At 41.9% G+C, this 21847-nt stretch overlaps 3 protein-coding genes and 1 long non-coding RNA gene across 5 annotated transcripts in view; 1 reads left to right on the top strand and 3 right to left on the bottom strand.

The window, feature by feature from the left end:
- Positions 1–6878, bottom strand: part of fipi (factor of interpulse interval) — a 48359-nt gene extending 41481 nt beyond the window's left edge. The window contains exon 1 of the mRNA XM_065496411.1: positions 6584–6878. Within this exon, the coding sequence (XP_065352483.1) occupies positions 6584–6629 (46 nt within the window). The 5' untranslated portion in view covers positions 6630–6878. The remainder of the gene's footprint in view (positions 1–6583) is intronic.
- Positions 6879–7126: 248 nt separating this feature from the next.
- On the bottom strand, positions 7127–7693 carry LOC135933982 (uncharacterized). Its single transcript, XR_010574046.1, has 3 exons — positions 7509–7693; positions 7348–7455; positions 7127–7289 (listed from the first exon to the last, which is right to left on the bottom strand). It is a non-coding gene; the product is annotated as an uncharacterized LOC135933982 (long non-coding RNA).
- On the bottom strand, positions 7691–9094 carry LOC135934728 (uncharacterized). Its single transcript, XM_065476678.1, has 4 exons — positions 9030–9094; positions 8523–8668; positions 7825–8470; positions 7691–7731 (listed from the first exon to the last, which is right to left on the bottom strand). Exons 2-4 carry the CDS (start codon positions 8649–8651, stop codon positions 7691–7693), a joined length of 816 nt encoding a protein of 271 aa, XP_065332750.1. The 5' UTR covers positions 8652–8668; positions 9030–9094.
- Positions 9095–11720: 2626 nt separating this feature from the next.
- Positions 11721–21847, top strand: part of Fak (protein tyrosine kinase 2 Fak) — a 33343-nt gene continuing 23216 nt past the window's right edge. Inside the window, exons 1-2 of one of the 2 annotated variants that reach the window (XM_065476884.1) lie at positions 11721–11895; positions 12142–12186. Coding sequence is in view for 1 of the 2 variants with exons in the window: in XM_065476883.1 (XP_065332955.1) it covers positions 16450–16520 (71 nt within the window). In the remaining variant the exon portion in view is untranslated. Of the gene's footprint in view, positions 11896–12141; positions 12187–16358; positions 16521–21847 lie in introns of those variants that run through there. The other variant, XM_065476883.1, reaches the window with a different exon arrangement.

Genomic DNA, 21847 nt, shown 5'->3' with positions numbered 1-21847 from the left:
TAAATTATTCAGTTCGCAGCGTGTTAAAAATTGCATGCAGCAAGTTTCAACTGGAAAAGCAAGCAGTCGAGACGAAATTGGAGTGTTGGCTTTTCAGCGCACCCGCTCGTTCCTTTGTATACAGCGGTGGCGGGCAGGCTAGAGGCACACAACACTGCTGCTCTCGTGTGGATAATGTACATTCGGGCATTTGTTGGATCGTGCCAGCAAAAATGATGCGAGAGTAACGCGGCGTGAAATTTTATCCAGTGCAGCCACATCATTTATCCTCGGACGGCGCTGAATTATTCAAATTGGCCACTGCTTCCACCAATCGACGCGTTTTGCGCGCTCCATTTGCGAGAAAAAACGACGGCAACCTCGATTGGCCGAATTGAACCAAAGGTCCGCTCGAGTGTGTGTACTCACGTCTTTAGCAAAGACGCATGGGACCTTTTCTTTCTTTGATTTCACCGCTGTCGTCTGTGGTTTGGGCCAAGATCGATTGCCTCCGCTTTTGACGAAAAAAAAAATCCACACACAGCCTTTATCATTTTCCACAGGCTTGCATGTGCCGTGATCTGTATCGCCTTCGCCAGACGATAAAAAGTCTACAGGAGTATTAATTCCGAGAAGTAGTGCTCGACTAGAAAATCATGTGTTCCGGCAGTTTTCTGCTCGCTTGATGCACTCTATAATTTTCATTTCTCATAGATTTATTTATTGTTGAGCTAAAAGAGCAGAGTTTAGTCTGCGCCGAACGCAACGCAACACACGCTTTTCTATTTGACTGTTCGGAGCGACGGCCGTTATTAAGCTAAGCGATGGGCGGGTGGAGGTTATTGTTGCATGCAATCTGATGGCCCAGGGCGGAAACGCAAGCTTGCCTTTTATTACATAATTGATGGCGGGTGATTCAGTCGCAGGCAAAGGGGCGACTCACTGATAATGCAATCAACCCGCAGGAGACTAATTGGAGAAATTGATTTCCAGACTCGCCGCCGACGAATCTGAGGAGCCGAAATTTAGCACAACCATCTTGAGCCTGACGAGAACGTTCCATCTTAATTTAATACTCTGTCATTCTAATTAAATTCAAAGAGAAATAAATTTTCCCGGCGTTGCCATTTTTTGTCGAACATTTCTTCGATCGTGGCACCGTTGACTCGCATTGTAAAAAGTGTCAAAGCAATGGAACATATTTCGGAGATCTTACACTGACTGCTATGGCGAATTAAGTGAAGGGCTGGTAAGAGGCGCCACTGGCTGGTTTTCGCACTTTTCCAACAAATGTGAAGCGTTTCAATGAAAAGATGGCCACGATTGGGCCCAAGCTCCTCTGATCTGTGGCCACTCGGACCCATATTATTGCATGGGACCCAGATGTGCTGAGCAGAGGTTCTAAAAAAATCATGGAGGAATGAGGACAAATTCATCTCTTTCGATTGTGCTGAATAAATTTGATTCCCAATTAAATTTGCTGCAGTGAACATCAAAGGCATTTATGTACAAAACCGCACACGCGGCCGTGGCAAAAATCGAAAAACCGCTAACACGCATTGAAAAGTGGGAAAAGGTGTCTCCAAATATCGAGCGGGCCCACATCAATCACCGGCGCGGCGAGCGATATCAAACGGAGAGCGCGAGTGATGTGTCCACAAAAAGCAGCAAAGGCTGCGATGATGGTCGACCGTCGCGCGCTGCACATCAGCAAAAAAGCTCGCTCCATCATTATTCTTCACTTTGATATGAATATGAATGTATGCTCTCATTCTTTTGAATGGAATACTTGTGCACGCCGTCGGAAAAAAGCGGGGCGATATCAGGTGTCCGCTGGAAGACGCCGGCAGCAGCCGAGCAGACAATGTGCTGCTTCAATCTTTGTGTTCACATACTAATTCGATCCAAGGGGTCAGCACGTTTTATTCAAAATTTAATACACTTGAGAGATGCGTGCATGATGTCACAATCATCTATTCCTTCCTCCAACGCTGCGGTGAAATTTGAGCGCCTTTTGCCCGGCTAGGGGGTGCCGAGTGGAAGCCCTGCTTGAGCAATTATAGGCCCCTAAAGAGCTCCATCAGACGAAGGGGATTCGAAAAATTATGTGCGCCTTTTATGCGTGAGACGCGATGGAGCGGCCAAACGTGCTTTGCTGATGGCTTTTTCGAGTAAGATGAAACTTCCGTGAAAAATTCAACGACCTTTGCAAATGGAGAGTTGCCAAAGCGTGAAACTTTGTTTTAAATCGGAACGTATCGTGCCTGGTTTTTGCAAAGCTTAACTTTTTGCGAGTTGCTATGCACGGCCTGCGGGTAGAATTTTCCACGGAGTTTCAGCAGAGCTTTGCTGATTTGTCCAATACATTTTGAGGTTTTCAGCTCGGGAAATTAAACTGCGAATTGGCGGTGTACTTAAAAAGTTTGCATTCAGCCAGTTTGACCCCTTTAAGCGAAAGAGAAGGGCGCACACGCTAGAAATAATGACTCTCCGCAACGGAGAACGGACGTTTGCAAATTGTAATTTTACCCCTGTACACAGAGCGGCGGGCCTCGCCACAAAAATCCCATCTGGCCCGAGGCGGCTAGAGGAAAAGAACCTCTTTTGCTTATCCATACAAAATAAAAAGCCGGCCGGGTCTCAGCTGGCTGAGCGTGGAGATTTGTGCCCAAGAAAGGGTTAAGCGAGTGTATTATATAGCACTACAGAGAGGGTACATACATGGGCAGGTAGGTATAGGTGTGGTCGGCGAGTCTGTCGAACCGCGTTAAGCCCGCGCCGGTAAACAGGTGCACATTACGCATTATGAGCAGGGGTAGGAGACGAGATAATTCTTGAAAGGAGGAACCGCCGCCGCCGCCGCCAAAACCACAAAGCCGCATTATCTACCCTAGAGCAGAGTTTCTCAAATGCAGGACTACGACCCCTGCATGCGCTCTCCGCGCTTCTTTAACCTTTGCAAACAAGATTTCGTTCTATTAACTTGATGGCTGTGCCGAAATTTCAGCCCTTCGGAAGGAATAAAAATGTTTTCAGCGTCATTTTATGACACTGTGCGACGTGATACGCGCAGTTAGTGTTATTTCAGTTTTTTTTATGTATCACCACTCTCGCTTTTCGACGGGCAGAATTAAGATTGAGATAGCACATCAATCACCCATGAACTTTAAAGCTAATTAGGAAGACAAAAGCATTCTTGTTTTGGAACTAATTGGCAATTAGCTGATTGTGGCTCTCCCTAACAGTTCTACGTCTGTACTCAATACTCCCAATGGCATCAAGAGGATAGTAATTAATCCAACTGCATGGCCAATTATTTGATGTAATTAAATATTACTCTGCTGCTTCAACAAGGGAATATGTAATTTACTAAATTGCGATGATTTTGTTAGAACATCTCATTAAATAATATTTTATTACAGCTTTAAAATAAATTTAATCTCCCTGAGACTGATACCTAAATAAAATTTTGAAATTATTCTGCTATATTGAATTTGTACTGAGTTTTATGAGACTGAAACTTAGTCTTCGTTTGAATTTCCTGTTATCTCTGCATTGTTTAGTAGATAAAATGTTTTATTATGAACCAAAAGATGATTGTAGATGTAAACTTTAATTTTGTCTCCCTGGCGCATTTTGTAAAATTTAGTATTAAAATATTTATACCTGTTGGCATTTGCATGTATTCACTTGAACTTGCTTTTTAAATTTTTAAAATGAAACAGGCCAGCGGCTGAATCCACTCTGCTCAAATTTGCAAAACAAATTCCGTGGAGGCGCGGAGAAGAGCGAGACGTTGCAATTGCGCTGTAATGAGCTGTGCCTGCTGTTGCCAGGCTAAATAAGCCAGGGGTCAAGTGGGAATGCGTTCTCGTCGCTAATGAGATTTCTTTCGCGTGGAAATCACGTCGTGCGTCGCGTCGTGCGCCGTTGGAAGCACCGGTGCGAACAAATCGTTTTACCTTTGGCCAGGTTAAACGCAGAAAATGTCCGTCTCGCGTGCCAGATTTAAGAAGAAATCCTACCAATGCTAGGCTTCTTTTCTTAATTGTCTTTTGCCTCCCCTGGCAATTAAAAGAAAGCAAGCGACTCCTCCTTTGCTCAGCGCAGTCGGCCTTCGAGCAACGTGAAATACATGTAAACAAGCGCGCGCGCGCACCTGCTACACCCCCTTAAATTATTTACAATTTGCCGGCTGCACGTTTCATGTTGCGGATAATGTGACACGCGCGCGCCTCCCTTTCCCTTCTCTCGAGTCAAGGGCAGCGTGCTGGCTTCAAAATGCATAATTATTAAACCAAGAAAATTAAATGTCGTAAAAAAATGTAGCCAGATGCGCACTCTTAATTGCAATCTTTATTCTGGTTCAGTTCAAGAATAGAAACGCGCCGGTTACTCAACTTGAAGATATCTGCTATATTCAGATAGTATTTTGAGGTAGAATTTCAAAGGGTGGATGGAATTTCGGAGAATCTTCTCGAGAAAATTCAGAGGATCACGTTGGAATTCTGTTAGCGCAACCGTCTGAAAATCCACTTTATCCGGTATGAATTCTGTGCGCCTGCCGCCCACACAGCGATTCATTTCCATGCGAGTTCAGCAAAACGGTTATTTGCTCCCGCATAACAAGATCAATCTTATCCGTTCCTTTTCATTTTAATCCACGAAATGAGCACCAAATTCGATTTCCCCGAAAACCGTCGGAGAGTGAATTTCACCCTTTTTTCGCAAGCTCATCTCGTCGACGCAAAAAGAAAACACGCGTTTTGTTTTCACGTGAGCGATTTTTCCTTCTCTCGGAGAGCACGTCCCGCTTTGGATGTGACACTAATTTAAATTCAAAACCCGGACGTGGAGATCCGTCGACATGCGGTGTGTCTTTATTTTGATTGCGCGGTATTTTTACTCGGCATTGTTTTTCTCTCCCCTGCTGGAATAACTGCATGCGCTACTTGAAAATAAGAGACAGGACGCGTGTTTTTTTTTATAAAAAGCACACGGCAGCAGCCACTTACGCGCTCTCCGTGTTTCTCTCTCGATTACCTCAAAGAGATGAAACGCGCGCACCCGCGAGTAGCGAGCGCCGCACGCTTTCTCGTGAAACCTCTGATGGATGCGACACATGCGTTTTGGGTTTTGGGGGCTGTTTTCATTTCGCTGTAAACATCTGATGCCAATAAATTCCTTGGACAAGTTGTTGCCCGGCCAACTGCCACGACTTTTAATAAAAACGACACAAAAAACTATAGGGTCCATGTGTGTGATGCGCGAGACTGGTTTTTTGCCCATGGCGCTAATTAAAATACATATGGTATTTATATCGCTGTCTTTATTGCTGAAGACGTTATGTTTACCCTTCTTTTTGTTATAGTGTTCCCTTTCGCTACTTCAGTTTTTCGTAGTAAACAAAAAGGAAATTCGGGGAATTTTGACACTTTTTGTTTCGTGAAATTGATGTAAAGTAGTTGAGCATTTCAGGCTGACAATTAAGAACATTTTTTATCGTTGTATATAACTAGTAGTTTATTGTTTGTTAATTTAGCAACAGCTAAATTAAAGTCAGGACCGAGATGAACAGTTAAATATGAGATTTTTTCCAAATTCCTCGATTTTTTCCACCTGATTTCGATCCCTGGTCTCGTCGCGGTCTATCCAATAGTGTGCAAAGTTTATGGAAAAATTCCCAAAGCTGTGAAATAAATTGTAGTAGGGAGCCGCCTGATTAGTATGTAACCTTTTGAGCCGACTTTCTCCCAAATTTAAATGGCAACCTGAAAGATTTTTAGCTTTTTCCTAATTTTAGACAGTGTTTCAAGAAAAAATAGAAGGAAAGGTAAAACAAAAAAACTCTTTAGAGCTTTACATTATTCGAAACGGAGAACATTTTAGAACCTAAAAAATTTTGAACCAAATTTTTGACATTATTTGCACAAAGGAAATGAAAACAGTAGCAGCAGGACTTGCATTTGTTGAGGTTCGTGCAGTGGAGAGAGGCTCGAATGTCACAATAAACTTTCATTTGCAAGGTTTCAAAGCGCTTTAAAATAAAATTAAGCAGTCTGCATATATCAAATAAAGCTCAACTTGGAGCGAGTCACCGCGACGTTCTCCGCGACGTCAAAGGACTCATTCCATATACGAAACTCTTTAATCCATTTGAATGTAATTAAAAGTGGGGCCGCGCTCGTTCGCTTCTTGTGTATGCGCAGGAAGACGTGGTAATATTTTAAATCTAATATTCCATAGAGAGTGCGTTTGTCAGGTTTGTCATTAAGAAAAAACGTGCTCCGGCACTGTCACAGGAACTTGCAACCATTACAGCTTCCTTCATAGCAGCTACCTGACTATTTCAACTTAAAAAAAGATTTTAAATTGTGGGAGTTGATGAGGACAGATATTTTGAAAGTTGATTTTCATAATTTTGACGAAGGTTGATCAATTTCAAAGCCTGAACCATTTTTAATTTGAAAGAAAACATAACAATATAGGAAACGTCTTCGTTGTTGTGAAATATTTAAATTAAATTAAATTGTCATTTGGAGAGAATCAAATTAAATTTCAAAGTAAATTCAGCTGAAATAAGCAATTAATGCATTAAACTAACCTGTTAAAGAGACAAAGGCAAGCAGCCTGAAGAGCGTTGGTAGCATTTTTCCGGGAGGTAAATGCAATCTATTGTCTAATCCGAGAAGAGACACAGCACACAAAAGAATGTATGTTGCATACGCAGAACGAGCGAGTGAGCGTATTCTCTTTGGCAACGCGATCCGAGAGCACAGATGCACCGCTGGAGCGAGAGTGAGCCGGCCTGGCCGCGTGCACCCCGCGAGTGTGGCGCGGCGCGCCTCCGGGCGCCGTCGCCGTCGCACCGAACGTTGTGGAGAACGCTCCGAGAGGGAAGCACGGCGCGCAACTTCTGCGCTGCCAGACCAAGCGTGCCTACTCAAATTGTGCCCGATCGCAATTTAACTTTATTGAATGTCGTTGGCAAACACCACATTCGCCGATTTTATTACTTATAAACCTATCAATTATTCAACAGAGACTATACACTGCGCACTGATATTAAAATGAAGACCAATATCTTTTTACATATTCGTGCTTTGGAAAGAACTGTAGAATGTTTTAATACGGCAAAAGCCTTGTTGGAGGAAAGACGAGCAATTCGTGGGCGAGTCCCATTGGTAGAAATCCTCTCTCTCCGAGTTTCTTAATGTACACTGGCAACGACAGTGATTTTGTGACCCTGGATGCTGCTATAGCCATTCTTGAAGCCCAAATGCTCATTACTTTCAAAGACGCGGGGGACTCTGAACACACAGAAGTTGATTAAATTCCAGCAGAAGCTGGTGTTTAAGTGACACTCACTGTTGTCCAATTTACTCGAGAAGTAAGGTCCTTCACTTCCACTTGTGTTCGCAACGCCGCCTACTTTCGTTCCACATGCCTTGACGATATACTCAATTACACGATCAACTGCAGTTAAAGTAAAGCAACAAGTTTATATAAATTTTAAAACGTTAACAGACCTGTGGCTGAATTTTTATTGCAAGCATTTCGTAAACTTGCATTTGCTGATTTTGATGTTAGCGTCTTGTCAATCCAGTGAAGAGCAAAAGGATGCACCGGACAATACGCCAGCAAAGATTTGTAAAGCTCAACGCACTCTGACCGAGTCTCCACGTAAATTAGAAAATGTGTCAGTGCGAGCTCAATTGGCACATTTCGCAAAAAATCGGCTGGTCCACTGAACTGATGCGTGGGATACGTTGGAAATCCCCGACCTATAATTGAAGATGGATCGATAATTAACATTAATAAACATATCGATGGTAAAATGGATACCTTTTAGAAGAGTGAAATAGTTTAGTAAATCATAAATATTGATAGAGAGCTCATCTCTCTGGGTGATCTTTTTCTGGAAGTACAAGTAGAGCATGAGCAATGCTGGAGGAACGACAATCCCTTCCTCCTCGACTAGTAACAACGTCTTGTTTACATCTTGCAGCAAAATCGAGAGATTTGTATTTTGTGTTGGGTTGTTTTTGAAATATGTGTTTAAGAAGTATCCAAGTGCGTTGACAAAGAAGTAGTCCTTGTCGAGCAGCCCCATGATAGATATTCCGCACAAGTGTAGGTATGATGCCAGCGAATCCTGTTCGGGTACTTTTTCAATCGGTAAGGCGTACAGCTTTGCAGGGTTGAAGAACGGGGACATCATCACACTGATACAAGTGCTCACAAAGACGTCAATGGTCGTCCAGTTGTATTCCATAAGCGACGCGAAGATGTCTTTGTAAAAATCAGGTAGTTGCACGCTCCTAGCCTTGTTTGCCATGCTAAATAGAAATTCGAGGGCTGGCACAATCTCGGGCATCCGGCTGCTCTGCTCTAATGGCGGGGGAAATCGAGTCAAGGCGAACGAGAACACATCTTTACTCGGCTCTGGCAATTTAAGCGAAGCGCCGGCCCTGATAAGCATGTCCAAAACCTCCCAATGAAAGTAATAAGTATAAATGGATGCGAAATATGTAAATAAATACCTCCGCTGATGGTTTCTGGCAAGAGATTGCATGCATCACAACAGAAAAGCCTTTCGCGTCTACCGCATTTGGATCTGAGCCGTTTTCCAAAAGGTACTCAACTGCCTCAGGAGAGTCGCAAAAGACCATCAATAGGGTTGACCCATCTATAAAACGATCATGTATAATGCTTTACTAGTTTCGCTGCTTGAGCCGCGATATGAGAAATTTGTTGGAATTTCTGTACCATAGGAAATTGTATGATTCTTTGCTTTTGTAATATAGTTTTGATTTTTGTCTGTGCAATGCAATTGGGGGGCATATCATATATCTGATGTATATGACCTCGCCAAAAGTCAATAAAGATGTAATTAATTAATAAATAATGATCACATACAGCAAGCCATTTTACAGCAATTTTAATTGCATTCAACATTTATTCCGTGCGTTCTCCTGCAACAGTAGTGAATACTGTTCCGTCACATGGATCTTCACAGCGGGTTGCATACATTTTTGTTCCACACTTACCTTGAAATTTGGCTAAATTTCCTGCTGAATCGATTTCCAGCAGTTTCTTGACATTTTTCCACGCAATGCCATCAACTAAATCTTTCTCGCATGCTGCCTGGAAAAAGGTGTTCATGTCAACCTCAATTTTCACGCAGGCTGGAGGTTCGTTTTGGATGAATTTTGTATCGTCTTCAAAGGAGAAAGCGCCTCTTTTCTCGTCAAATCTTGTGTGTTCACTCATAACTTGCTCTTCTTCATCTTGGAGTGATGATTTCAGTTGGATTTTTGCGTACTTGAGATTCATTTCTCTCTGAATAAAACAAGAAAATTAAATATCTCAATACAGTAGGAAATGAAACGAAAAAACCATAATCAAAATATCCCCAGCCTTTAATGCCTGAGAATTTTTAAAATCGACTGCCGCGTCGGCGAACAAGAGCTTGACCAGTATAATAAATATTATGTGACGTCATTACTCAATAGCGGTGGTAAATAATTTTTAATTTTTGCCTTTTATATTTTATTAAAACATTTAACCAAGAAAATATTGGCACGGAACCAATGCCAGCAATAGTAACAACAACACAAAATCTCTATCAGCTTTATGGCCAACTCCAAATCTTGTTAACTGCAAAAAAATCTCGTATCGTATTTATCTCTATTGATAAAAATAGTGAATCTATAGAGATTATCCCTTATGATTATTTTTCTCATTTTAAAATTTATTCATTAAATTCAACCCGCAAACACTTCAAAATCAAAATGAGTATATCAAAAAGGATTAACTTACTGTTCTACGGTATGCAGTGTTATATAATTATTGTCTCCTCTTGGTGGAGCAGATCTGATAGTGAAATGATTTTGCCGCCGCTCTCGCTTGTAAAGCTGTGCTACTACCAAGATTAAAAATAGGAGCAGAAGATGTAGCCAGAATCAACAAAAGAGGAGAAATTGGGAGAGGGGTGTGCATGTTTTCAACGATCTCCCCCCACAAATTTCTCCTCTCTCAGCGACCCTAGCCGGGTTGAACGTCCAGCATCTCCTTTTAAGCTGTACCAAACAATATATGTGGTGGGGGCTGCCTCAAAATGCTCTTGCGCTGCGTGATAATATGTATATTTAAAACGAATTTCTTCACGAACGAGACAATTAAATTGAATTTATGTTGGTGCAGTAATAGCATGTTGCACCACTTAAGCAATAAACAAATATAGAACAATAGGTTTTGAGTATAGCAACTACAATTGCTGACGTTATCAATCAAGCTACTGAATAAAATATCCTTTCTTTTTCTCTCTTAACAGAATAAGAATAAGCTGGATATTTTAAAAATTCAAGATTCAAGACGCATTGTAAAGTCTGTCAATTATATAGTTAAAAAGTAAATTTTTAAGCATAATTTGTTCTCCAGTATTTTATTCTAACAGTCTAGGTCACAATTTTATAATTATTGAAACAATTTAAATAAAAAGAAAACCATTTTCGCCTTTGAATACACGCGTCCTGCGAAGAGAAAAGAAACGGGAGCAAAAAATAATATCATTTGATGTGCAAAATAGAAGAATCTTTCATAAATTTAAGATTTCAAAATTTTGACCATTTCTCACATCACGTCAGGATTAATTGCTACCACAATTATTTCAAGAACCGGTTTCAGGATTGTCATTCGGCAGTTTTGGCTGTATATTTGAGCTGTACATCGGTGAAAACCTATGAAAAGACACCAAGTTTGATGAAATTGGAAATTTTCGATTTTTTTATCTCAGGGTCACGTCAGGGACAGACCCTGAAGGTCGATTTGAAACTTCCTTGGTCTACCCTAAGCCCTCCTGGTGTTTCTAAGCAAGTGAAATGCGAAAAACATCAACTTTACGAACGAGAGGCGAACTCACCGCTCAAAGTGCATGCGCGGTCAAGCGGCCTCGAGCAGGTTTTCAAACTTCAAATTCGAATTGCAGCAAAACTATCGCGATTGCACCTATGAAACTTGGTGTGCTTGTGCAGAATTTCACGGGCTACATTTCAGCCCTGAACCCCAAAAAATCGTAGGGGGCTATCATCCCTTAATTTTGAATTTTCAAAAAAAGGTCGCAAAAGGTGACCTTGACCTTTGACCTGGGATTTTTTTGTAAACGCAAAAGTTGTTCAGAATTGAAAACTAGGTTGGGCAGTGAAAATTTCAAGGTGATACCTCAACGCTGTCAAGAGTTGCAGTTTAGAATTCATTAACTGAATTCGTTTTTCGGGTATTTTTGAGATACCGAAAAAATAGGGAACGCCCCCATTCCCGAGCTTCAAATTTGGAATTTCACCATCTATTAACAAGCACTTTAAGCAAATATGACTGCCATCTAAAAATTTCAACGCTGAAAAATCGCGTCCAATCGACCTCCAATCTGGCAAATAACACTGCTCCAAAATATTTCTATGGACGAAAATTCGCAAATTCGGTACATAATTAAAGTTAAAAAGTAAACTTTCAGGCATAATTTGCTTTCCAGTATTATTTTTATTCTATCAGGTCACAATTTTCTAAGTGAAATGAGTTGAAGGTGCCATGAGCGCCACCATTGAGTGCGAGGGCGTTAGCAGTTTGTTTAAAACTACCTGACATCATCTCTTCCCTTCCGCGCCTCTGACAATGAGGTTTAGCGCGGCCACAGAAGAGGTTGGGTTGGTGCTGCCACCGAGAGAGTGCGGCCAGTTGGCGAAACTACACGCGGTCCGACACAGTTATGGTGGTCTTGTGTCAAAACAGCAGTGCTTTTTGACTCGATTTCCCGTTCCCAGAGACACTTTCGCCGGTCTGAATTGTTGCAGCTACCGATCAGACAGTCGGCCTTCGTCGGCACAGTGCATTCGGCCCGAATCCACGCAGCTTTCGGTGAGTCGACGAATACAAGGCCGCTTGTTTTGGTCCTCTCGAGATCAATGCAGCTATGTATGTATGTATTATCTCTGCTCTCGTTATCTATCTTGTCCCAGGAATTCCGCAGTCATTCCTTCGCTCATATTTTCATCTGGATTATCTTGACTAGTCGTTTGCTATTGCTGAATATTTTTAATTTAATTTTTCGTTCGATAATTTAAAAAATTTAAAATAATTAATCATTTTATTTTTATTTTTCAGTGTGATTGGAGCATCTGCTGGTGTGGAAATTTCTTGCTGAATTCTGTGAGTACATGGATGGGCGATGGTGATTCATTTTTTTACTCACAACCTGTGAGAAAAAGGAAAAAATACGCCTGAGAGCCTATTTGACCGAATAATTATTGCGTGTTGCGTGCGTGAGACCGGAGTTGACCCCCGGCCACGACCTCCCACAATGACGAAACGAAACACGCTGATTATGGAGATTCGAGTTGGTTTTGCTTCTGCCTCTATATGTGCTCGGTTTATTTTGGTCACGTGACGACACTTTTATCAACCAGCATTCGCCTTTCAAGGTCCATTTCGCCGATTTTTCACGGTCCAATTGTTTACATTTGATTACTTTTTTGTCGAATCATTCAGTTCATGGTAATGGGCAACAAAAAGGTATTGTAAAACTGACTCTAAATTAGTAAATTGTCACGCTGTAACTATAACATTCCAAGCTTCGTAAAAATGGAAAAAAATAAATAGTTCAATTTTTCATTTAGTTGATTTCGATTTATATTTATTTAAATTTCAAACACCAAGGAAATTGGATTTATAAGATCACTCCGTTCATCGCTCTTTCTTCATTAAAGAGAATTGATACTGCAAAATCCTGGAAAATGCTTGTTGTCCATTCATTAACTCGTCCCTTACGATTCAGTTGAAGCCAAAATTGACTGTAAATTTTTTAGAAAAGTGGCTGTAAAGTTAGCATGCTTTTCAAATAGTGAAGACTATCTCCCTACTTGAAATCTAATTTTATTTTACAACAAAGAGTTTCCCTAACGTTGTTGGACAGATATCATCGAGAGGAATCGAAAGCTGCCAAGAAAATGTGGCCAAGCGCTGCAAATTTTGGAGAAAATTTGAATTCTTACTGTTGCAAGGTCCTTTTTTTATTAATGTAAATTGTAGAACAATCCAGCAATTCAAATAATTTTTAATCGTCGCCATGCACTGATCCACTTTAAAATGCTTTTTTTAAGTTACGTTATATTTATATACAACGGTACAAAAGTGAAGCTCCTTCAATCCTGCCCGCATATTTACAAATTTAGTCACACAAAAAATAATTAAAAAAAACATCAATGAAAAGAAACAGTGTATACATTTCTAAGTGTCTTTAAAGGTCATGAACATTTTCTCCGACCATTTTTCCATACTAGGCAATACCACGTCTACATACGTCTTTATAGTTTTCCGACAAGTTCCGAAATATTCTTTAATGTACGGTGTGAAATAAACATTGTCGACGTCCAGAAATTTGCTGGAGGGGCTGCCATAATAATAATAGTAGATGATTAGGTCTAAAAATATTATATACAGATCAGGCTCAAAGTTTGCTCTTTTTAGAACTGGCAATATTTCCCAGAGGTCGTTTTTTTAAATAGGGCATATATTTCGAGGGGATTTGACCCTAATTTGATTGAAAAATTTTAATTTTTACTTTGAAGGGTCTGAAACCCACCTCCTGCTTACCGGGGTTGGAATTTTTGTGTTAACTTGGTCAGTACTGAGCGTTCTTGGTGTCTTTACAAATGCTTTTCGCCACGAGAAACTCAATTCTGGACTTGATTTTATCGTATCTCACTCTCTTTTATCGTAATATTAAAGGTTAACACCGTCTTCGTGCACCGATTGATCCTTAAAAATAGGGAGGTGTATTTTCACTGTAAAAACTATTATGAATTTTAATTAAATAAATTTAATCCTTTTTATTCCGTAGTTAAGTACTTGCCACCGGCTGATAATCTAGTCGGTAAATTAGTAACTTATAAATTGAGTATCACTTTCATTCCGTTAAATATGCGGAAGCAATGAAAGTCACGGTTGAATGCTAATTTTGCTCATGTCTTCATTATGAATCGAGTAACCAGGAATCGTATCAATATATTGTGGTGCTCGATTATTCTGTCTTTTCTAAACTTGATGTCAGAATTTTGCTTAAAGTATAGCTTTGCAGGACATAATTGTAAAAATATTTTAAACCTTTACTTAAAATACTATAAAAAAATCTTGAAAAGCTTAAAATTTCCCAGGATGCCGTTTAAATATTAGAGAAAACCGGCTCCAAAGTTTGCATGCCAATCGAACTCTCTCTCTTTTCTGTAAAACGACGGTTTTTACACAAATTAGGGTTTTTCCTCAAAATTTTCACACCCATTTTTTGAGAGGATTGACAAGAGAGATCAAAATCAACCGAAAATATAATTTAATTTATCGAGAAATTTGACAAATTATGAAATTTACAATTTATAAGTAATTTCATACTGGAAAATGCTTGTTGCCAATTTATGCTCAAGATTCAGTTGAAGCCATAATTGACCTATCAAATGATGAGGACTGTCTCCTTACTTCAAACCCTATTTTATATTTCACAACAAAGGGTTTCATACAATGTTGAACAGATCTCGACGAGAGGAATCGAAATCGTACAAGAAAATGTGGTCAAGCGAGCGCTCTAAATTTTAGAGACAATTTGAATTTATACTGTAGCAAGATCCCTTTTTGACTATTCCAAATTTTAGAACAAAATGGTTATCGATCAACTACTGCTTATTGCATTCAATATATCAAATACTTTTGAAAAAAAATTGCCTGATGACTATTAAAGAAACGGTGTTGATGTGTGAGCGTTTGTCCTGAAATTGCAGTTTGCAGAACCATATCGCTCATCTCAAAATTAGGTGACACTCATTATTTTTCAATGCGACGGCGCAGGCATTGAACACAGAGCAAATGTTGCGCTTGACCGAATGAGGCTGTACTTTTGTGATGTAACTGTTCGTGTTTTTCAAACGCGATGACATTGTTTGACTTTAGTACAAGTGCAGTGGAAACAAGGCGTCTGCCGCGCGGAGCAGAGTGGTTTGTTTGTCGCGCTGATAAAATAAGCAGCATCTTCTCACAGGAAGGAGTCTTTACTCTCGACTGCGCCGGTTTCCGGCGAAATCGGTTTATTTCTGGCCGAACGGGGCTGCACTGCCTCCAAACGAGAGGCTGGCTATATGCACTTTGCTCTGCACCATTGTCCGTGTCCGTCGAGAGGGGCGCCGCCCGCCCGCCCGCTTTTTAATTGGAGAGCACTTCTCTCCGTTCCCATTGATTTCTAATATCCGCGTGAGTGGTGCTCTGAAGCGCGAATTTTCGGTTGAAAAGAAGGGGAGAAAAGTGCGTCGCCAGAGGCAATATTGATTGCTCAACCGCACTCGTTTATTGGTTTCACTGGAAAATCATGGGTTGCAGGAGACGAAATTCACACCATCGATCATTCTTAACCAACAAAATTTTAATTTCTGCGGGTTTACGGGATATTTTTGCAATGAGATAAAAAAATTCAAAGTTGAGGTTTCTATTTTTTTTTTTTTTTTAAAAAACCAGCACCATAATTTAAAAGTCCGAAATGCCCCTCAAAAGGGGTCTCAGGGTAGGTGTGAACATTTTTGAAAAATTTAAGGTGGTGTTCGGCTTCCTTTTCGAGAAAATCAATTTTGAAATTTCAAAAAACACAATATTTTTCAATTTTTCCAAATGTTGTGAGCGCCAAATTTCGGGTTCTAAGCGTCAGAAATGCAAAAACTTCACACCGTTCGATTTGGCTTGACTTCCCCTGGTGAGCTGAATGGTTTTTGGGGTGCTCACCCTTCATACCTCAACCCTTATTGTCCTTAATTTCATCCCCTGAGTCGAAAATTGAGTATTTTAAATCTTTTCTTCTTATGTTGAAAATTTGACACTCTAGTTTTGAACACAGGTAGAGGGTTGTAATTTGTAATGCAGGATGATTTAAAATTTGAACAGTCTGGAAGAGACATAACATGATCAAAAATTAATTTTATTTAAACAAAAGCTGGGTCGGTCGTCTTCATGCCTTTATGAGCACCGCAGTCACATCTAATCCAATATCCGACGCCATCTTTTTTTCTGGACACCTCAAAAGGACGCAGCAATCACGCATTGTACGCGTTGCTACGTGCGAAGTCTCCAGCACGCACACAAAAAAAATAACGCATCCCCAAAGCCCAACGGTTGGGACAAATTGGGAGAGCGGCGAGAGCGAGTGGGTCAAAAGCCCGGGGGTGTTTATCCTCGGCACGAGGGTGTGTTGTGTCTGGGGTTGGTGGCCGCGCGCAGGGGTGCGGCGGGCGGCGAGCAGTCTGGCCGGAGGCACGCCCCATCCTCTCGGCCGCTCGACCGAGCTGCAGTCGACGTTGGTTTGCTGCCGCTGGAGCACGGACCGCGCGAGTGCCGCTGACGACGGACGAGCGCTCGCTCGCTCGCTCGCGCCAACACACAGGCATGGAAAGGGTGGACGGCAACTTGTTCGTCTACAGGCGGCCAGTCTACCGGGTCTTCCAGTATCTGGAGGCGTGAGTATCTCCTCTCTTTATCTCGCCATCCGACTTGTTGCTGGAGCCGCGCCAGCCAGTGTGGACACTTGGACGCCAGCCAGCAAACTGAATTCGGAGCCCGCGTGCAATATACAAGGGCTATTTTCGATTGTTTTGCGAGCAGGCCGGTTTGAAAACCCTTCCGGCACGTTGACACCTGCATGCTTTTTTTTAATTTGAAAATTTTCATGAATACAAAATGTCTGACCAACATCACGGCTGCAATTTCAATCTCTTTTTATGGGGGGCATGAAAACTTGACTCAATGTTCACCACAATGGTCGTTAACGTTGCCATGTTAAAATAATAAATGACGAGATTCGTCAATTCTTTTAACTATACGAGTTCCTTCAGTGCAAATTCATTAAAACCTTATCATCTCAATCTTTTGCTTGCTGTTTGAACTGGTGGGAAAATTTGTTTTTAAAGCAGAGGCGCATTTAAACGGTGAATCAAAGCTGGGAAGTTTTGGTAAAGTAAGTTTTGGTAATTATTTTATGATTCGACACGGAGCACGCCGAGTTTGGGTTCGTGCACGCAACCACGATCTCTCCTACGGCAGTTCAAGATGAAAATGTCTACGTCAGACGGGTTAGACGCATTGTTTCGCACTGCTCACCTGCCGTCTTTTCCGTTCTTGAGATTTTTTATGCTCTCGTTCCATCTGCAGAGCCATTAAAACTGCGTGGCAGTGTGTGGGACGAACGGGTTATGTGGCTCGTCCCATTATTTACGCCATAATTTATTTATTTTATCGTCCGTCGAGGCCGCAATCAACAATCTCACTCGCTCTGACGAGACGGGCTCATTACCACGTTTTGGTCCAATTTCTGACCTGAGAATGGCGCAGTTTTTTACTCGTGTATCGATTCCGCGTACATGACGTCAGCGGGTGAGATTTTCGGCCGATCACACGCTCAGGATGCAATTGGAAACAAAGGTACGAAGCCCTTTCAGCGGAGAATATCAAGAGATGTAATTCAATCAGGATGCGTGTTGGCGTGATACATATCCATGTCCATCTTGAGCGTGTGTTTGCCACCCGATATCGATTTCTGACGCTTTCTTCCTCTCTCGACTGCAGAGTTGCGAACACGCTCACGTCCGACCTTTGCTCCAATCCCGCAATCGCAAATTACCCTGCTGATTGTTTACACTTCTGCAGCAATGCAGAGTTTCTAAATACTGTGAAAGAATGCCCAATCTTATTCCAATTTAGACACTGCAGAAATCGATGCAAGCATACATCAAATAAACTCTAAAAGCGGGCCATAAAATGCAGGGAGAAAACAACATCCTGCCATTTATCAGTTTTCGCTTGTGAGGCAGAGGAAGCGCGCGAGATAAAAATGTCGCCATGAGAATTTGAATTCAATTGGCTCACCTCTTTCGAGCCGGCCGCAGTTGAGGTTTACCTGGTTACACGTCAAATTATTAGTGGCCATGCATGCGAGTCAATATGCGTCATCCGAATTTTGGCGGCAAGCCAACCGAGGATGCGAAACTTGCAGGTTAATCAATTTGGTCGTTGGGCCGATTCAAACTTTGCATGCACTGCTGAATTGCGCCGGAAAGGAAAGGGAAGCTGTGGAACGAATGCTTAATACCCTGCAGCCATGGTTTATGATCCATGAACAATATGGAACTGAGCCATTTTGCTCCATCATCGACCACCGAGTGAAAATCAGGATTCCACAAGATATTCTTATAAATCCTCAGTGGAAGATAACACAGCAACTTTTTATTTATTTATTTATTTCACTGTTTGTCGACAATTTTCGGATATCTCAGACCAGACATTCCTAGTTTGCATCGCAAACTTTTCGCCAGTCTCGCTCAGTTGAGAACTTTCGAGACGCAGACAGATATCACTGAGCTCGTCGGGATTTTCGCCAATTTCGCCGTCACAGGAATTCACATTTCACCCGACTGGTTTCTTCCTCTCAAAGGGAGGAGGGTGGTCCATAGCGGCGCTCGAGGGGCGAGTGACCGCACCCTGGCGGCGTGTTCCGACAGACATTGTGTCAGTGAGCGCGCTGTACGCGGATCAATACGCCGTCTGCGAATATCATCACGCAAGCCTTCCATTCGCACTCGACGTACGCACATTGGCGCGAAACTCAATCCCAATGCGAGCGAGCGGAGAGAGGCTCATTAAAAAGGGATCGAGTCGGTTCGTCTTTCATTTGCCATTGCGCACACGGCACACGGTTCTCCATTACCGAGAGGATTTAAAAAATGACCGGTGCCGAAAATAGACCATTTTCTGAAAATTGAGTAACCAATACACTCGCCAAATTGCCAATTATTCAGACTATTCAGCTGGTTGATGACAGGAATACAAATTGCCTCAGACGGAAATTTTTAAATATTGAAAAATATATTTTTATCTGAATTCAACACAAATAAATACTATTCATCATGAATTACACAATTTAATTGCTAGCTTAAATTCTGACAGTGATTTTCATAATCGCGAAAGTAAAATATTATGATTTTTTTTCGGAGAACAGAATTAGGCTTTGAAAATGGGTCTGTGTATCATTGTGTCTGTGCGGGTGTAGTGCACTCTTTTGTGCAATATGCAGCGCATGAAAGATCAAAGCATCTAGTTCCCCTGCGAGTCAGCCGTTGGCCCCAACATCGACCGTGCATTTTGCATGTTAAATAATGCAGTCGTTGCGGAAGGCCACACCCTGGCGATTCGCAAAATCGATCATTCCGGCTGCAATTTTTGAATCGTTTCCTGTTAATTGAATCCGCTCAGCGGTGAGAGAAGGAGAGCTGCGTTTTGACATAATAATGGATAAAAGGCCAGGAAGTGCGAGGACAAGGATAAAACGGTGTGAGCCGACACCAATTACTTAGCAGCTTGTGGGGAAATTAATTCGCGTCCAATTAATTAGGGTGATATGCGAGCAGAATGTGTGCCATTCGACTGGTGTTGACAAACGAGACGAGATCGCAAACAAACAACAGAGCCAAATTGGCGGCGGAGGAGACTTGTTCAAAGTTATGTCGGGCTGAGCGTCGGCATTCGGCCGATCAATAAATTCATCCACCACTGCTCGAGTAATGAGGGCAACTACCCCTTTAGTCTGCGTGCCCGCTCAAGCCGCAGCACACGCGTGCCGGCAATGAGCCTTTTGGCGCCGCCAACCAATAATGTCTTCATATTTTGTTTTTGGTCCGTTGACGACCTTTCTAAAATGCTGTCCGCTTCAAGCATTTGTACAACAGGTTGACGCTCTTCTTTTAAGGGAGAAAACGAATTTGCTCATAAAAGTCGGTGCTGTGAAACGTATACAGCGGCCATTAGCGCGAGGTGAAATTTGTTTTCTTTGGAGCACCGCCGTATTTGGTCTGCTCTCGTGTGGAAGAAAGATGCGACTTCATTCTCGGCTCACACGCGCATACATAGAATCAACAATGAGCTCTCTTACTTCTTGCCAACGCGCTCTCTCCACCCGGTGCATTCATTAACGAATACTAATTAGCACCGAGACGTCCACTCCATCCTAGAGGACGAGCCTTCAATTTGAATTGCAGACAAATAATGCTGTTTTGAAATTAAAAATCGGTTCCCATTCACTTCTGGACCCAGAGGAAAAGCTGAGTCAACACAATTAAAAATAAACTAGGATATGGTTTCTTTCAAGTATAAAAACTCGTTTTTCTTGTTGCGATATATTTGGATAGTTAAGGAGTTTATATTATGTAGGTTTTCGTCGGCTGTACAGCGTTAATAGGAGAAATAGTGGCACTGTTAGGTTTATGTGGCGAATTTTTATTGCTTGGCGAAATAAATGTCATCTTCCAAAGTTCACTCTCGTTTGTCTCGTGATGGGCGCGATATGAAAAAACTTTGGGTGTGTTTTAGTGGGTTCCATTGGGTAGTGAAGACACTCAAACATGCTAAGTTGACGTTACAGCTATCTCTTTTTTGGCGGTTAATTGAATCAAGCCGCACGAAATAGAATGGAGCTGAGTCGGATGTTTTTCACTTAAGCCGCCCGCCCGACCTGATCTCGAACGAGTCAGTTGTGTGTTTGTCGGCGGTGAATGTTCTGGGCACATGCGTTCCGATCGATACTCGTACCTACCCCACGCTCCGCAGCCGTCTGCTGCCGGCCAAATCCGTCTACGACGCAATTCCCTGAAAAAAGGCTCCAGACTCAATCTAATAATTTAGAGTTTAGCAACATTCCCGATATTGGCGGGATCAATTTCTATTTTAAGCACATTATTGCAAGCAAAAAATATTGATTTCTGTTGAAAAGAAGCTAGAACGAGTGTATGTAACAAAATAAAAGTCGGTTATTCAGTTTCACCTGCGTGCCACAACAATGGAGTTAAGTGTCCGCGTTCATTCCTCGCAATGGATGGTTTTATTGCTCAGAAAGCAGTAGCAGAACAAAGAGCCATATACAGCTGCTGCGTTATCTTTATTCATAACTTTGCTTCGCGTTGGTCAGGTATGGATGTGCTGGCTTACGAATTATTAATTTGGCACGTGCACGAAGAAGAGAAAGTGCCTTTCAAATGATTGATTTCACCCAAATCTGTCATTGAAGAATAAATTAACCTTGAACTGGACCGGCCCGCGAATGCTCAATGCTGACTGTGTGGGCCTAAATTCCATAATTTCACTTCCACAACATTTTGATAATGTGTCTGCCTAAAAAGGTTTTTGGTGCTCAAGAATCTCAGTGGTTGGGATTCAGTTCTAAAGTGTCACCTTACAAACCCTTTCGTGCAGTAGCAATTGATTTTGTCGAGATAAATCAGTTGCTTAGCATACCCTCGACCAATTTAACCCCCTCCCTCCCTTCCTTGCATGGGCTTTATGCATTTATACAGTTGTAAAAGTGTTGCGTGCTGTTTCAAGTCTCGAAATTTAATCTTAACCGCCATCATTAAGACGCTCGTAATTCAATTTCCATCAAGTCGTGAGCAACGAGGGACGCAGTCGTAAAACACACTGCATAAATTTAAATTAACGAACCACTAGCGATGAGCAGCGAGAAGAATGGACCCGCCGCATGGGAATCAATGAACGAAGTATAAGTCGCTTGCTTGATTTATCCGTCGCGCTAAGGTCGAGAAAGGAAAGACGTCATCGCTCGTTACGTAAAAACTCGAGAGTCGCCCACGCATAAAAAGCAGAACGCCGCGCGCGGTCATATTTTTGCGCGTATTCCCAGCTGGGCAAAGAGGCACATCCGCGTTGATGAGATAGACGGCGCGGGCGCCTCGTTCCCGTCACCATCCGCATAATTATAACTTTTCATTATTTAGAAAGAAAA

The sequence above is a fragment of the Cloeon dipterum genome, chromosome 1 (genome assembly GCF_949628265.1).
Source record: "Cloeon dipterum chromosome 1, ieCloDipt1.1, whole genome shotgun sequence".
NCBI lineage: Eukaryota > Metazoa > Arthropoda > Insecta > Ephemeroptera > Baetidae > Cloeon > Cloeon dipterum.
This window is presented reverse-complemented; position numbering and strand designations above follow the sequence as displayed.

Bases quoted from the DNA above. Each gene is read 5' to 3' on its own strand.
- LOC135934728 (XM_065476678.1), bottom strand. From the start codon at position 8,651: ATGGTCTTTTGCGACTCTCCTGAGGCAGTTGAGTACCTTTTGGAAAAC. The intron at 8,471-8,522 runs GTATTTATTTAC...TTTCATTGGGAG, and splicing joins GCCAGAAACCATCAGCGGAG to GTTTTGGACATGCTTATCAG. The intron at 7,732-7,824 runs GTATCCATTTTA...CCCACGCATCAG, and splicing joins CTATTTCACTCTTCTAAAAG to TTCAGTGGACCAGCCGATTT.